The sequence below is a fragment of the Hippichthys cyanospilos genome, chromosome 11, assembly GCF_059441005.1.
Source record: "Hippichthys cyanospilos isolate Australia breed blue-spotted pipefish chromosome 11, RoL_Hcya_1.0, whole genome shotgun sequence".
Lineage (NCBI taxonomy): Eukaryota > Metazoa > Chordata > Actinopteri > Syngnathiformes > Syngnathidae > Hippichthys > Hippichthys cyanospilos.
The window spans coordinates 16127676-16144951 of record NC_142379.1 but is presented as its reverse complement, the minus strand read 5'-3'; the positions used below and the strand labels follow the sequence as shown (position 1 = coordinate 16144951).

The window sequence follows — 17276 nt, the reverse complement described above, 5'->3', positions numbered from 1 at the left end:
TCAGTTTCTTACTAGACTTCAGATCTGTCACTATGTCCTTTAAATTATGCCAAATTGTTTGCTGAATCAAACTGTAAAGTACATTACAGTATGTAAATATCAACAGTGGAACGTTCGCCAAATACTTACTTGTACAAATAAGTACTTTAATGCAAAAGGTTGTTTCGGTTTTAGACTAAGCTGTAACCCATATAAGCGCTGTACAAATAATTAACAGTTGTTGAAAGTTGATTTACATTGCGTTTTATTTTGTTAATGTTAAAAAGGATACAAGTTTAGGTATACTTATACAAATTTTATAGATAATAGTCTTATTTGTAGTCAGCCTGTCGAGTTGGGGGGCATAAAAGGTTTTCTCTTTCCTGGGGCGGGGGATAGGCAGAATATAATTGGGAAGCACTGATCCAAACCAAATGTTATGCAGTGAATTAAGTGAAGCTCAATTAATATAGTGTATTTATAAGATTTTTGTTTAGGTCGACAATACTTTACCGGGCCTATAATGTGCTCTTTTCGTCTATGCTATTAGCATGGCAGAAAAACAGTATTTTTTTTAAAAAATGCTACCTTCCTCCATATTTCCTACCTTACAAATTCCGCTCTTTCTCAGGGGCATCACAGTTCATGCTTCATTTAATTACCTTTTCCGAGTTCAGTGCCTGGGCTAAATTAGGGGTCAATTAATTTCCTACTCAGGAATAGTATGACCATGCACGACACTTTGTTAGGCTGCCTTTCAAATGTCTGATGAATGAGATGAGCACAAAAGAAAAGGAAATTATAAGATATAAGATAAAAGAAAGGAAGTAATTCAATAGAGTAACTAAAAACCAAGATAGAAAAGAGGATATTTGTGTCCTGCATTTTTCTGTATTAGCACAGATATAATCCTTTTCTAATATCAAGGGAAATTGATATTTGGAATGTTAATCTCATGGTTTATAATATTTGGAATGTTAATATTGGTATTACCAAAAAAGACAAGAAAAAGGAGATGCATATTTCTGAATAAAAACAGTGTTCCCTCACCACTTGGGTTTCACTTTTTGCAGTCTTGCTGCTTCGTGTTTGGTTTTTGTTTTTTAAAGGACCGTCACTTCAAAGCAGCTAGTGCTGCACACAAATTGCAATACAATATTTCACGTATCGGTTTTGAAATGCCATTTTTAGAATGTTCCTTTTTTTTTTTTTTTTTAATCAAACCGCTCCAGAGTGGCTTTCATATCATGATTTTTGTCATATTATGACTCGTGTTTTACATGTAAATCATTCCAAGCGTTTCGAAAACACCTTATTAAATGTTACAGCACATTACATTCGAGTGAGGCAATGCTGCAAACAGCAGAAAAAGAAAACTTTATGATACGAAGTTAGCATTTCCTTTGTTTTTGCCGTTGTAGATATATCTTCAATTCAAATGGGAATTTTGAGATTTCAAATGTTGTTCTATTTCGTTTTGTTTGTCTTTTACATGCTTAGTAGTTTTGGTAATATGAAGAAAAAAAACTGCACACAAGCGACCGTATCTTGAGGTTTCATTGCATTTGATAATGACAATAGATGTGTCCTTGGTTTTTGTCGTATTTTTTTCACAAACGCGAGTGACGTCACAAATCTGTTTTGTTTTCCGTTGAAGAACACAACAGTATCCTATGCTGGCATGTGTGGCACACGGGACAGTGTAGTGGGACCTCTATTCCTGCCACATACACTATGTGCCATCCGAAAGAGTATTCTCAACTGCTAGGGACATATTAACACAGTCATGGGCATGCTTGAAACAATTTTTTTTTTTTTTTTTAAAAGAATGTTTAATGTGATCATTTATATCAATGATGTGTGGCTTCTGAAAAAGAATAAATAAGTAGACATAGTTTAGTCGCAACGCATAACTATGTGCAGAAAAATATTAACGTGAGTTCTCAGAATACTAAAGACCAAATAATGTTTGGGACAACAACAGGACTGACAACTAGAAGAGCCTTTTTTTTTTTTTTTTTTTTTTACTCATTTGACTTCTTATTCTGCTTCTTCCATCCATCTTCATCCTTTATTGTTATTCTAATTTACGGCATTTCTACGTTTGGGGTGCTGTAAAAAGAGGAAACATTTCCTGCAATGGTGAGATGGACAGATTCAAGAAAATGTATCTAAAGCATCTGGAATTACCAGGATTTCTGCATAAATTGGTCCTAAACAATCATTTGATGACGCGGTTATAGAAAATGGATGGATGGATGGATGGATGGATGGATGAAAGTCACAATAATAGGCAAGCAGTCTTCTTGAACTAAGACCACACAAACTACAATACAGATATCTGTTTTTATTGGGCACACCAAGTAAAATGTCATAGTGCAAGATGGATAATGTATGTGAATTCTAGGTATTGGTTAAAGCTGCCCAGCCAAATAAAAAACAATTGCCACTTTTCAGAAAACCATCATTTAAATAAGTCTTGCCTGTGATAAATTATGCTGTCTCACACAAAATCCACAATTAAGATTTGTAAACTTTCTCAATGTTGACTAAAAGAAAAAAAAAAGTTATAAACCCTTACGTTCGAAATGACATTCTTGATTCTCAATGTAGTTTGATCAAATCATGTCACAGACATTAAGAAGCCTGGGACCCACTTAAAATTGTGGGGCTTTTTGAAGTTGAGTTCTGATTAATTGCTACAAGTGTCATCATCACCTTTTCTCTGAAGTGGGAACAGTGTGGAAAAAGCTGAAAGGATGTCTGTGGCAGCATAAGAGTGCAATTAATCCATTCTGGAAACATTTGAACATAGCGACTTAAGTCTGACATGTATACAGGGACAGGATGGACATTAAGCTGTGGTGGGAGTGGGAAGGACTACCCTGAGAGAATCCACTTGTCATGTTCTGTTGGGTTTTGGGTTTATTCTGGGGGGAGGGAGGCGTCTGTTCTTTTCTGTTTGTGGGAATTCTGAGAGAACCAATCAGGTTCCCCTGTCGATTGCTCTCTCCCAGCTTTTGCAACTTTGTCTAATTGTGCGAAAGAATTTAAAACCCTGTTTAGTTCCTGCAAGTTTTCGGATCATAGTCTCATGTCACCAGTCCTCTGCCTTTCGTCTGTGTGTTCTCATGCCAACCTGCCAGTTAGAGTTTTCCCATTTCACCTGGCTGCTTTTGTTTTTTGGAGCTTTTTTGCCGCGCTGCTTTCCCCATTTTTTGTTCTTGCCTGCCCTTCGACTAATAAACTATGGATTCTAACTTGCACCCCAAGTCTCAGAACCTCCCTGCACCTGGGTCCACGATCCCTGCAATCACTTTCAATCAATTTTTGAGAAGTGTTAAGAGCATACGGGGCAATGCTCTCCCCTGTAAAGTCACTGAACATTGTGAGGATGCTAGCCAATGCTTCAAAATTAACTGTACAGTCAAGTAATGTATGACACAAAAGGCCTTGGTACGTCTTTATTTTCAAGTTATTCGTGGAAGCATAATCGCGACAACCCTCAACTAACCTAATCATCTTTTGCTCACAAAGTGAGCAAGCTCCAATTTGAACGATACAGCGCTGTTTAGAAATCACGTTCACAGGACGTTGTCACACTGTCAAATCAGGTCGTAACAAAACAAAATCAAGGAGTGACTTTTTTTATGTTTGACATTTTTTCTCGATTGATGTACTTTTTTTTTTCCACTGATTTTTTTGGAAGGGGGAGTGCAATATCATGCCGGGGATCAACAAAAACGAGGTGGTCAACTGGCGGACTGCGGGCGATGCATTGAGCACCCCTGCCTTAGTACAAACAAAGTCAAGCAAATCACGCAGGTGACTAGCTTGACAAGACAAAATTCTTGACAAGACAAAAGTCAAAACTAAACCATGAATGGCTTGTATTGATTATTCCTAACTTGAAAAATGAATACAAGCCATCATCAATAAATGTTGATACATATTTATCCGTAATTTAATTCGATGGTAAAAGACTTAGCTGACAAATGCAGGTCTCCTTTTGGCCCGAACAAATAATTTTCTCCTCTATGAAACATCCCTTCAGGTTAAACCTGGAGAGTGGAAACATTGAAAGATACTTGCGGAGAGTAAGGTAAATTGTGAAAAGAAGAGTAGCAGCGGGAGAAAGAGGAGTACAGAGACACTATAGGAACAAGAAAGAAATCACCATGGGCAATAAGAATTCTTTCACATTTTGTTCAGTTCCATTGAATGTGCAACTTCAGCCAAACTGACGACTTACACATGAAGTCAAGGTAGAATCAAGTTATGGTGTGAATTACTTACTCTTTCAAATCCAATGAAACATTTGAAACTGTTAAAAAAAGCTGTCAATCACATTTTAAATCCACAAATATGACAAAAAGGTTTTGATAATACTAAAAAGTAAAATTGCTCAGTCCTCCCTAACACACAGCCATTGTTAATCCTTTGAAACAGCCACAGTACGTCACGGTGACTTCACAGGGCAGTTGAAGATGGATGTGCACCACTAATTGCGCTACATCCACTTATAATGCTATCTTGAATCAAAATGTCAAAGACCCAGCTGTAACGAGCGCTCCACAAAATACGTCTTATGTGCAGCATGCCCACTGTGATTAAATAGTCTGGCTCATATGCAATATAGTGATTAAATGTACAATTTCCTAATAACTGGTCATAATAAATAATACATGTAATAAAAAGGTCCATTTTATTATTTGAGCATCTTAAATTGAACAAAAAAAAAAGAAAATCACACAGTCGAGGAAAAGTTTAGTTTGGTCATTTGCAGCTATCACTGAACACTGTCCCAGCTGAGCAGACTAAATTGCAATTTCAATCACAGATGCTGACCCAGAGGAACACAAAATTTCACAGCCACACTTATGGGCAATTTGGAGTTTTTGGTTCCGTGTGAAATATAAATGTATGTGGCTGCCTGGTGTAGTGTATGTCTTACGAGTTTCCAGGGGTCGGTCATAGACAAAGTATTGATTTCACCACCCGTTGGAGTACTACAGAGAGATACTTCTCTCACGACTCAGACGTGTACGGTTCGAAAAATCACCTCTCCATTCATTATGCCTTCTTACGTATTCCCATGTTTAATTCTAAACACTTATGAAATGTAATTTAAAAAAAGAGTTCATATTTATAATTCCTCTGATTAAATTGCATAAAACAGAGCTTGTCATAATCACATGTAAAAGTGAGACGAGCTTAACTATCAGAGGATAGGGGCTTGAGGGTTCTCAGAGTAATTTAAGTGTGTGACAATTATGGGACTACTGTATGTGTTAGTACAAATGTGCATTTGAGCTGGCACAGCATCTACTGCAAAAGCAGTGAAACGTGAATTACACTCTTTCATCTGAGATTGACAAAAATACATGTTATGGAATTGCAGACAGATTTGCATTATTGTTTTGGGAAGTAAACACCACAAGGTTTGCTGGAGTTCATATAAAAACAATATAAGGTGGATTCCAGAAGAGGAGGAGAGAATTGAAGGTTGAAATGGGTGTACAGGGAACCCATTTTCCTTGAGGGGGATAGATTGAGGACTCAAAGTACTAAAAAGAGATTATTATTTTTTAGTATACAATTTTACCCATCACACATATAGTACTTTAATTACATCTGAACTCATCAAAACTCTTAAAATAGCTAAACTACTATTCTTTAGCACCTTTTCTCCCTTGCCATCTGCGATATGGAGCTTGTCGTGTAAATTCACTGTGAGGAAATGAAACGTCAGCACTTTTTTGGATGTGATCATAGCTATAACTAGCTACCTGACAAATGGAGCAGTTCCTCTCAGTCCCGGTCAAATCATTGCAGGACTTGATATTGCAGAGGTAGGACCAGCATTGCTGGAGTCCATGCAGAAGATCAAAGCATGCAAAGTATGTTTCTATGGGACTGCAAGCAGATGATATAAAGTTGGACGGGGCAATCACAAATGACAGCTGTGAAGTTGGCACCTGGAGACTGCCTTTCAAACATATCGTTTGTGACCGTGGCAGCTTTTACGTCTTGAGATCACGTGGGCTGCCTACAAATTTAAACCCCATAATGTAAATCCCTGTGTGTAGACTTGCTAAAGGACATTAGCATCGATGTTATGGTAATGTTAAATCAACAAACATCTGAACCTTCCGTCTCAATCAGCCCCTAGGCTTCTGTTAATGTCTGGTGGTGATCTTGTCAAGTGATGGGTCCAGAAACACCAATGCATTGGCGCATGTGTCGAATTCATAGATTTGAATGCACTGTGATCTCTATCCTACATTTTTACCATGAGTTCATCTCCCAGAGCAGACTTGAGCAGCTACATTTTATTTGATGATCTTTATTTGAGTAATATTTAATAATAGTAATATATAATTTTAAGTATTTTTACAACCAACACACTTGATGATGATGATGCAATTCTATAACATTATGAGCTATCACATGTTTTACTATGCATGAAGTTTCGCTTTGAAAATGTCTCAATAAAGCAATTTATATACTAATCACTTTGATATGAAATACATACATTATTTCAGCTTTGAAAACAGATTAAAATTACAGCCAAAATAAATAAAATGCATTGGATTTTTTTTTTTAAATCCTTGCTGAAGACATAATCCCACATAATCAACACCATTCACAATTATGAAAAAAATATCTAATGTTCACATTGACACTTTGATATAATTAACCGACTGTATAGTTCAAAGATATTTTGACTAGGATTAAAAAAAAAAATAAAAGATAACATACAATACAGGGATATATGATAGTTTATAAATTGGGTGCAATGCAAGTAAAATCCATCAGGTGTCCAATTGAACTGACACAGGGCTAACGCAGTGCCAATACAATATCCCTATGTGTTGATACTCTTCAGGAGAAATACGCTTCTGTGCAGGGATGAAAGTTCTCACTCAGGAGTTACCCCCAGAAAAATGCATATTCCCTGCAGCCCCAACTTACGTTGACGTCTTCGGGCATCAAGCAAAAGACAGCGTCGACTGGTTGCAAGCCAATCACAGGGCACACAAAGACAAACAGCCATTCGTACTCAAAATCACACCTAAGGACAACTTAGTGTCCAATGCATCTTCTGTCCATGTTTTTTTTTTTTTTTTTTTTTAGGTTAGGAAGCCGGAGTACCCAGAGGAAACCCATCCAGGCACAGGGAGAACATGCTAACTCCACACAGGAAGGCCAAGCGAGATAAAATTGAACCCAGGATCTCTGAACGGCAAGGCGGACATGGTAACCATTCTTCCACCGTGCCGCCCAACAGAAGCATAGGACTAGACTGAATTTGTCGAGTTGTAAACAAGTAATGACAAAGTGTCAAAGTATTGCACATATCTTATTAGTCAGTTACGCAAAAAAAAAAAAAAAAACACACATTGTACCTCTACATGAGTGTACAGTATTGTGATGTGCCCACGCTTGCAAACATTCACATAATTATGTGCTGCATCCCACCCCAGTGAGAAATGCATTCAAATATTGAAGGAAATATTTCCATGGAAACAGCAGACTGAAAGCACACACACACACACACACACACACACACACACACACACACACTGTGTCCACTAGAGAGAATCAGATATTAGACTTTTGATTCAAAGACTCCCCCTGCCAATCATGCCAAATGGCCACGGGGAAGAACATAGACGGAATTAGTTACTGCTTTGATCATTGAGAAACACAATATTGGTAAACTGATGCCAACCCGAAAACTGGGTTTTTATATTGGTTCTTTTGTCTTAATTGACAGCAATAAATCCTTCCATTGGTGCGAAATCCAGAGATTTAGTCATGATTTTCTGCTACTATGAACATTTAGCGCAGTGGTCACAAAAACCTTTTCAAAAACAGAAGCTATTTTTCAGTCACAGACAAGGAGCAAAGTTTTAACTGTATTTGTACTGTAAGCGGTCTAAACACATTGAAAAAAATGCCTGACCAATTTGACCATAATTGTGTTAAATGACATTGAAATATGTTAGGAAAAACAGAAATGAATATAAACTCTGTCATTTGTGAAGACACAAAATGACATCTTGGTTGTCATCCTGTACCTAATTCAGTTGCCCAATGTATGGAGGGTGGAATTAGCTGTTGAGCTTTCAGCTGTTGTTTTATTATTGATCTTGCAGGTACACAAGGCACTTTTAGCTAAATTTGTTGTTGCTGCTGGTGCAGCTAGTCTCCCAATTGCCATTTGAGCGACTGCAGCTGCTTGGTGATAAAAGAAGGGAGAACACGCTCCCGTTCACTAAACATGTTCCCATTTATCGGAAGAGAATGGTTATTGTCTTTTTCGGCGATTGGCTGCCCCCTGAATTGCTATCTTTGCTTGATACGTCCAGAATAACAAACCAATGTTAGTGAGACACTATTACATTCAACTGGTTTCAGACCATTACACGAGCGAATATTTTGCAATACTTTAAAGTCATCCAATTTGAAAAATTTCAGGTTTAAAATGCTTTTGTTCAAAAGGCATAACAGTACTTCCACTGTAATTTTCCAGCATTTTTAAATAATTCCACCCAACTAATCAGTGTATACTGTGTTGGAAGCATGTCTCTGTAAACTTTTTCTCGGACCATTTCATACAAGGTCGAAATATACATACAAGTTTGGGGTACATTAAAAAAAAAAATCTGCATTTAATTTGGATTTAGAAAATCCTCAATAGGCTGGTTCAGATGGCATTTGTCTTAAGGAGCTGCAGTTATGTGAAAAGTATATAAGGAAAAAAAAAGCAAACTAGACATCTCAACGTTTTATTATTTTTCCTTCCACAGCTGTAAGAAATGTTTTGACAGGCGTATGATGACGCAGGAGAGAAAAATACACTTGCAGTCATGTATGAGTATAAGTGAGGAGAGTGTATTGTGTGTACTCCGTACTGTGTGTACTCTCTAACTATAGATACTATTTGTCCCAGTTCTGCTGTTCATTATTAGGTTTGTCGCCCGCTGGGAGCACAAATAATCTTAACAGCAATCAGTACAAGTCAGTAACTTAAAGTCTGTCCTATGTCTTTCTTTCTGTGCCTTCTCATGTCAGTAAGAAAATATTAAGAATCTGTCGTGAGGTTCAGGACTGGTGAGGCACTGACTCCATGGAAAAAAAATATGAAGCTGAAATTGAAAATGAATCTATCTTTCAATTTTGACCCTAATGGAAAGGTTTATTTTCAAACATTTTAGATTGTATGCAGTGGGCATGTAAAGTACAGCTGAACAAATGGGTTTGTTTTTCATATGTGTCGTACATCAAAATGTATTAGTTGCAAAGCTCGAATATATTTTATTGCAGTCAGTAGGCAGCATCAATATTCAGGAGGTATAGACGTGGCATTGATTCAATACACACAAACAAAAAAAAACAAAAAATACTGGGTTGCAATATGTTTGTGCAGGAGCCAAAGGGTAAACTAGGACAAAAATGTTTCAATCAAACATATCTGTTTGAGGTATTCTCTCTGATTTCCTCATGGTCATTTTGTAATTCCCAGATGGGCAAGGCATGCTGAGAAGTGTTAAACACTGAGTATAATCAGATCAGTGGTAAGTGAATAATTATCTTTATCATCTGTGCGCTCCTGTGGTAATATAATTACCTCGACATTAAAGAGTGTCTGCCCAAAAGAATGGGGCTCCTAACGATTTCCTTCGACAGACCTCCGACAAACTGAGAATCCACCCGTGACCGCCTCCAATCTACAGCCTGTTTATGAAATGGATGTTACCGAAGGTAAACGTTTAATACATTGAAGTACCGTGAACAAAAGAAATTGGACACTAAGGCAGCAGGTAAGAGTAATTCACAGGAGAAATGCAAAACATGTTCATTCCAATCCAAGATTTCCACTGTGCTGAACCTTGGACACTAAATGCATTCATGTTTTCCACATTAACAATGGGATCATTTGTCAAATTTTAGGTTAAATTCTATGATTTAATTCAGAACCAATTTACAATTCAAAATGATTTTTGTTTAAAAAATATTTGATTAACAATGATTTCAGCTTCAATCTAGAGACAGGCAAAAAATCATCATGGTGTACTCCAGTCTGCTTCATACATAACATGACTAATGGAGACAATGTGTTTTTTTTTTTTTTAATGAGCTTTTCCAAAAACAATATGTGGAGCACAACTTTTATTATTTTTTAAAGTGATTTGATTTTTTGTAATTAAGAAAAACAACAATGTCAAACACATTCTTGTTCTTGATTAGTGTCAGCTTTTATCGATTTATAAGAAGCCCACATTATTTAGATAGTCAAAGTTATTTACATATTGTATTACATAGATGGACCTTTTTTCTTGTTTAAAATGTCAAACTTCATTTGAAAACACCATGTAGCTAGCAGCTACATCTAACACTGGAGTCGTGTGCTGTATTGTACAATGACAGCATATATATATATATATATATATATATATATATACATATATATATATATATATATATATATATATATATATATATATATGTACACACATATGTAAAGACACTCACACACAGTATATAACAGCACATAATTACCATGCAGTATCATATAACATTTTACCTCACTCAGCAGGGTGGCATGGTGATGATGATGATGATGATGAGGTGGTGGTGGTGGTGGTAAGGAGCATGATTGATAGTGAGCATCATGTTGGCGATAACAAAAAGGATGATGATGTCTTATTTACAGTGTGTAGAGCACTGTGGAAAGAGTCGATTTACTGTACATTATATTGTAGATTTTGTGCAAATAATTCAGCTCTGCTCAGTGAAATTTGCAAGTGGCATGAGTGGCATCAGAAGCACCGTGTGCTTGTATATATATATATATATATATATATATATATATATATATATATATATACATACATACATACATACATACACACATATATATATGCATACATACATATACAAAAAAAAGTTTACTAATTTCTGATTCCTCTTTTTGATCTAAATCAATAAACAGTGCACAATTTAGTGACCACAGTTTCACTGACCTGCCAACGAGAAGAAACTCTCCCACCAGTCCTTGGCGCCTCATAGCCATGAGGATATTGCGGACAGTCATGCCCTCACAAAAACATGCCACCACTCTGGCCTTGGGCAGGTGCGCCCTCAGCCTTTCCACCAAACGGTCGAAGCTCTGCTCTCCAGCATTGCTCCAAATTTTGCCTGAAGCAAACATGTCCGACAAAGAAGAGCACAGCCTGGAATACTTTTTTTGGCTGGCATTGCATTCATGTATTTATTTTTTTGCAGTTGACCTTTTTTACTTAACAGTTTCATTTTTTAAACGCGTGCTACACAACCCATCATGTAATCTCAAATGTAAAGTGTTGTAACATTGATTTCAATCCTTAAATTATTTGTACCCTACCAGAATGAGCGATGCAAATGCCCTCCTTGGCTGCCATGTCCTTGAACGCTTCCATCCCACTTTCTCCATAGTTGCCTGGGAAGACAAAAAAAAAAAAAAAAAGTCATGAAGCAGAACATGAAGCAGGGACAACAACTCACAGGAAGGCATGAGACAGACGAACCGACCCACTTCCCTGACTCGTCAGCTATACAATTCATTAATCTTACACTTGTGTCAGAGAAATTGTCTACCCGCTGTGGCACCCGTTTCTTTGCCAAAGAAAGTGGGTGACCTGGAATTTATGCAAATGAAAGGTTCTACGCACTGGCAAAGAATATGATAGGATTTCCAGTTCTAAACTCTCGCTCTTTCCTTCTCATCTCACCATTTTATGGGCTCAGATCAGATCAGAACTATCATCCCACCAGGGTTCTCTGAACATCATTCAGTGATTGGTTCTTAAGATTTTTCTCTCTCATATTAGGTCCAATCAATGAGAGAACGTGGTCTCAAATAGGCCTTGGCGGAATGAAATTGTGACTAAACAAGAAAGGCGAAAATATTGGGGGAATAAAGTCTGGTTCCATAAAAGAAAAAGAAAAAAACAGACAGAAGATCATCACTCGTGTGTGTGTGTAGATGGGTGGGTGTGTGTGTTGGGGCGCTGCACATGCAGGGGTCCATGGCAATGACGAGTGTGTCAGAGCTAAGTATAAATTCCTGTAATTAGTCTCTCAGTGAGAGGAGCAGGAGACAGATGGTGCAGACCATCCTACTCTCTACACACACACACGTCTTTCTCCCTCTCTCTCTCACACACACACACACACACACACACACACACACACACACACACACACACACACACACAGACAGAGTTTAAGTCATCAGAATCGATAAAGCTTGTAACCTACTTCACTCGAGTCTCAACAGGGATTTATGTGAGAGACATCTTTTTCATGCGTCTCCGTGTAATTCTTTCTGGCTTTGAACGTTTCCCTACATATGTGCACACCATTTCTGCTACAAGCAATATTTTCCAATGATATCTCATTCTTAGACCTTCTTGGTCTTTCATTGGCTGTTTTTCACTTTTCCTCGCACACATTTTTTTTTTAAATACAGTCAAAATTGTCAATGCGGTCCACATTCCATCGATAATCTGCCTGAGGAGCTGCACTTGGTCTTAACAAGCGACTGCCTCAAGGCTGACTGTCTCCTTTTTACATGAGAGAGGCAGGTTCTTTGGGTCTCGTTTCCGCCGACATCCTTCCTCTCCCACTTCACGCCATCCCTCTCAATTACTACTCTCATCCTCTTGTCACATCTCGCCTGCTATTCCCCCATTCTAACATGCATCTCTCTTCAATGTTCGGTCCTCATCTCTTTTCTCTGTCAGGTGCGTGTGAAGGAAGTGTGGGCTTTTGGACCCAAACACAGGGAAGCATGGAGGCCAATGTGCTCAAGTATGAAAATTTACGTCGGTGAAGAAGGAAAGCGGAGAGTCAAATACAGCTTATAAAGTAAACAAAACCCAGAAATAAACATGAGCAAACCAGTGATGTAACTGGGGGGGTAACAACGACAATTAAGCTGGAGACAATGACATTGACCCAACCAGAACTGAACGGAAACAGGAAACTCAATACACCCCAAACTGACAAGACCTGAGTGGTGCAGGGAGATGATGGCCGACAAAAGGGTACTGTAAAAAGCAAGAAAACCACTGAAGAGGGGTAAGTTAATTCTCTCTTTTGAAAATGAGTTACATTACGGACAAAATACAAGAGTAAAAGCTTGACACCAATTTGCATAAAGTGAAAAAAACCTAACAAAATGGTATAAATATGTACTGTCGTAAAAGAACGAGTCCTCAAAACATAGATAACCGTGGTTATGGAGTCCTGCAACCAAAGCTCATTAAAACTGAGCACTTATTAAACGCATCATGCCCTGAAACGAAAGCATCTATTGAGGCTATCTGAGGCGGCACGGCTGAAGTATGGGGTAAAAATCGACAGCGATTGTGTGTCTCTAGATTCATTTGTATAATTTTCTCCGCAGCACATTCCATTTCCATCACCCTTTGTGGCTGAATGAAAGCCAATAAGCACAAACAAGCAGCAATAAAGGCAGACAACTTGATTTATAAGGATATCGATCAGTTTCTGTGCGATCACACTTGGGTGATGTGTCAAATTTGATATCAATAAAACCCAATGAGGTGAATTGACCACAGAGAGAAATAATTGAGACTCAATTCAATAGTAAAGAAAAATGAGATCTCAAACTGAAATGAAAGGGTTGTCAAGAGTGTGATCAAAATTGAACTGACACTGTTATGCTCCACGTAGCAATTAATATCGTAAATATTCTACTTATATATCAGTGGCGGCCCATAACTTTTACATGTACGTCTTCTGTGATGTCAGACTCTCGAATAAATACCATGCGCACACGTACGTATTACTGGGCTACACGGGCTATTTGCCGGAGCTTTTAAACATCAATAAACCCGCATCAGCCATTAAAACTTGTCATTATACATGACGCTGTCAAAACAGTCAAAAATTTAACAATTTAAAATAAATATCCACGAAATTTTATGAAATCAATATTACAAAACGCAGGTTAAAATAAGAACATCATTGTATTTCTTTACTATTAATTGAATATGAACAAAATAAAATAACACAAATATATTAAAATAGAAACAATAAATAAAGAAAAGGCTTGCACTCACCAAAACAAACGGCGATCACAATCAATCAGTCATTTTGATATCTCCCGATTTTTCTTTTTCACCGTAGCGCATTGAGGAGCTAAGTTACAGTCCTGTACTGTACTGGATTTCAATAATTCACATATCATTAGGTCGATACATTTCACTAGTAACTTTACTATGCTTTTGGAATTGTTGGACTGCTAAGTTTTCCAATTTATTTTCACGTTTGGCATGATGAACTCTATTTCACTGTCATTTGTGAATTTCAAGAAAGATGTGATGTTCTGTAATCGGATATACTGTGTATATAGACAGAATATTATCAATGCCACCATTCAGTTGTTTTATTTGAAATTGTATTACTCACTTTGTTGCATACACGCTTCTAGCATATCTTTAAGCCATATGCTAGATGCTAATGCTGGAAATTAATGAGTGTGTGAAATCCCCAACCCCATCCCCAGTCTGCAGTTACTGTACATCCTCTTATCTTTCTCAAGCACTCAATTTACGTAAACGACACACACACTCACACACACACACACACTCTTTCATAAATGCATGCGCATGCACACATTGGTATCATAGCTTTTTCCATGTTCCAGTCCTCCCTCTTCCTCGTTTCATTTAAACGCCTTCTTCTCAGACTACCCCCACTCTCAATTCTTCCCTCCCTCTTTTTCCCTGTTGCCATTTTCTCTCACCCCCCCAATTGCATTTGAGAAAGCAATAGCCGACCTTGAATATCTGTTTCAAGGTGTCTGTCATAACCAACACACAGCCTACATAAACCTGTATAAAACAAGTCCCCTCAGACACAAACAAGATTTTCAGCACAGGAATCCAATCAAGTATCCTAAATACTGACAGATGCACACATGCACACATGTACAAACACATGTGCGTGTACACACATGCACACACAAACACACGCGCGCAAACTATAAAAGGAAAATCTTTCAGAGAAAGAAATGTACCAAACTATTAGTAATTTTACTTTTTCATATAAATGTTAAAAACTCCATGTTCAAACATCATAAAAAAAAGGGTATTTAAGGGCACCAAATAAAAATGGTGGCGGGACCCATTACTTGAAGCAAACAAAATATTTGCAAATAATAAAACTAGAAGGCGGATGCGTTACATAAATGAGACATAACATCTTTCAAGAAAACCACTGAGGAGGGCTAAGTTAATTCTCTCTTTTGAAAATGAGTCACATTACGGACAAAATACAAAATTTTTGCACGGACATATCCCAGTCAGGAAATCGTCTTTCTGGTCAATAGTCTGACTTGATCAGAAATGTTGGGCTGAGAGCACCCTTGAACAATCTTGCACTCTTCCCTATTCAGTCCCCCTGAATAGTACCACTACAATATGTTTGAGGACATCATAAAAATCACACAAAGAAATATCTAAGTAAACGTGGTGTGGTATGATATCTATCTATCTATCTACATTTTCTATGAATTCAAATTCAATATGAAATATCCCCAAATCAGATAATTTTTCAATTAACAAAAGAAAAGGCATCCACTTCCTCTCAGCTTCCGCGTAACTACGCCAGGTGCACACCGCCAGAAAAGAGGCAACAACCACAGCCGCAAACTTTCTGTTGCACCATGACTGTTACGATTTTTCATTCGTCATCATGGTTCCTTGTCATCTCATCACCTCACATTCTGATTGGCCGTCACTCTCCGCTGGTTGTTTGCTCTTGGGTCCTCTGGGCACATCGCATATGAGGTCAGGCCAAAACAAACCAACATGTTGAATTATCCCCGATTTGAGGTCCGAGCGGCACAAATGTTATTTCGAGCGGTCGTGGTGGGAATATCTGTTAAGATTATCTTTGTAGGTATTACAAGAATCAGCGTGTCCTTAAGATCGTCGAGAGGGCAGAACCGGGACTATATTCAGCCTCATTACCCTGTCAAATTACTCAAGGAGAAATTGAAAAGGGTTATTGAATGATTTGAATGTTTTACCTTCAGTGTTGATAGCAGACACATAGCTCCAGTTGTATCTCTTGACTATGTCCACCATAGCCCTTGCCTGTTGGGCATCTGATGGCACCACCCGCATGAAATACTTGTAAAGACTCTGAAAATGTGTCAGCAAAATTAGGGATTAGCAGCATAATTTTTGTGATGATCAAAGGTTTGGTCAAATCTGTCTGACCTTATCACTAAGATCCATACTAGTGGCAGAGTAGGCAATTTGTGGTATGTTGAACAGCTGTAGAAGGTTCTGGACCTGGATGGCTACTGAGCTTGATCCTGGCCCGATTAAACCCACAATGGGCTTTTTTCCTCTCATGGGAGTGGCAGAGGGGTCGGAACACTTCATGGCTGCGCCCCCACCGCCTCCTCCCCATGGGTTTCCGCCGCCCCACTCCTCTGCCTCATCGGAGGATACCAGCGAATCCCGAATAAATTCGATGCTCTGCTCCAGAGCCACGGCTGAGTGCCAACAGGAGTCGCGGATCTCACATCCAAGAGTGATGTTGGGAAGGATGTGAGGGTCTGCGTTGATGCGGTCCAGCGTGTGCATCATCGCTTCCACCCTCTGGATACCGTACTGCTCTCGAACTGCGCCACATTTACGTTCATGCACCTAGACAGGGAAAAAAAGGGTTTGACAGGAAATCCTAAAAACACTTTTTTTTTTTTTTTTTTATAGCAGCGGTCATCAATGACCAGTCCGCAGACCACTATTGGGCCACTGTCCATATCAAACTGGACCGTTGATTGAGACAAACCCCACTCACGACCTCCAACTAGTTGATTACTTTGCGAGGGGCAATGTATGCAGAGCTGGGTGATTATACTATATGATTGAGAATTGTGATATCATGTGGCCATCTGTAAGCTGTGAGCACACTCAATCAAATGTGGCAGAAATGTGCTTGACTGCACTCAATCAGTCATCTAGTCCAGCCTTTCCTTTTAACTTTGGTTTGCAAATAAATTAAATGAAAATGAAAGCAAAAGGCATAATATTAGCACAACGTAATCGCAATTATGAATGGGACCAAACATGCAGCTAACATGCAGGAAAACCCCTGCGAAAAGTGAATTCCACGAAGTAGGATTGCTTGCCCCCCACACCCACCCACAAAGACATTGGAGGCACATAAATAAAGTGTAGGAAATGTTCTTAGTAAAACCCACC

At 38.3% G+C, this 17276-nt stretch overlaps 1 protein-coding gene across 1 annotated transcript in view; it reads right to left on the bottom strand.

The window, feature by feature from the left end:
• The window catches only part of grm5b (glutamate receptor, metabotropic 5b), a 62344-nt gene that overhangs the window by 36245 nt on the left and 8823 nt on the right, over window positions 1-17276 (bottom strand). The window contains exons 3-6 of the mRNA XM_088428373.1: window positions 16284-16718; window positions 16091-16205; window positions 11393-11467; window positions 11013-11187 (exon numbers count right to left, since the gene is read on the bottom strand). Coding sequence (XP_088284499.1) covers window positions 11013-11187; window positions 11393-11467; window positions 16091-16205; window positions 16284-16718 — 800 coding nt within the window. The remainder of the gene's footprint in view (window positions 1-11012; window positions 11188-11392; window positions 11468-16090; window positions 16206-16283; window positions 16719-17276) is intronic.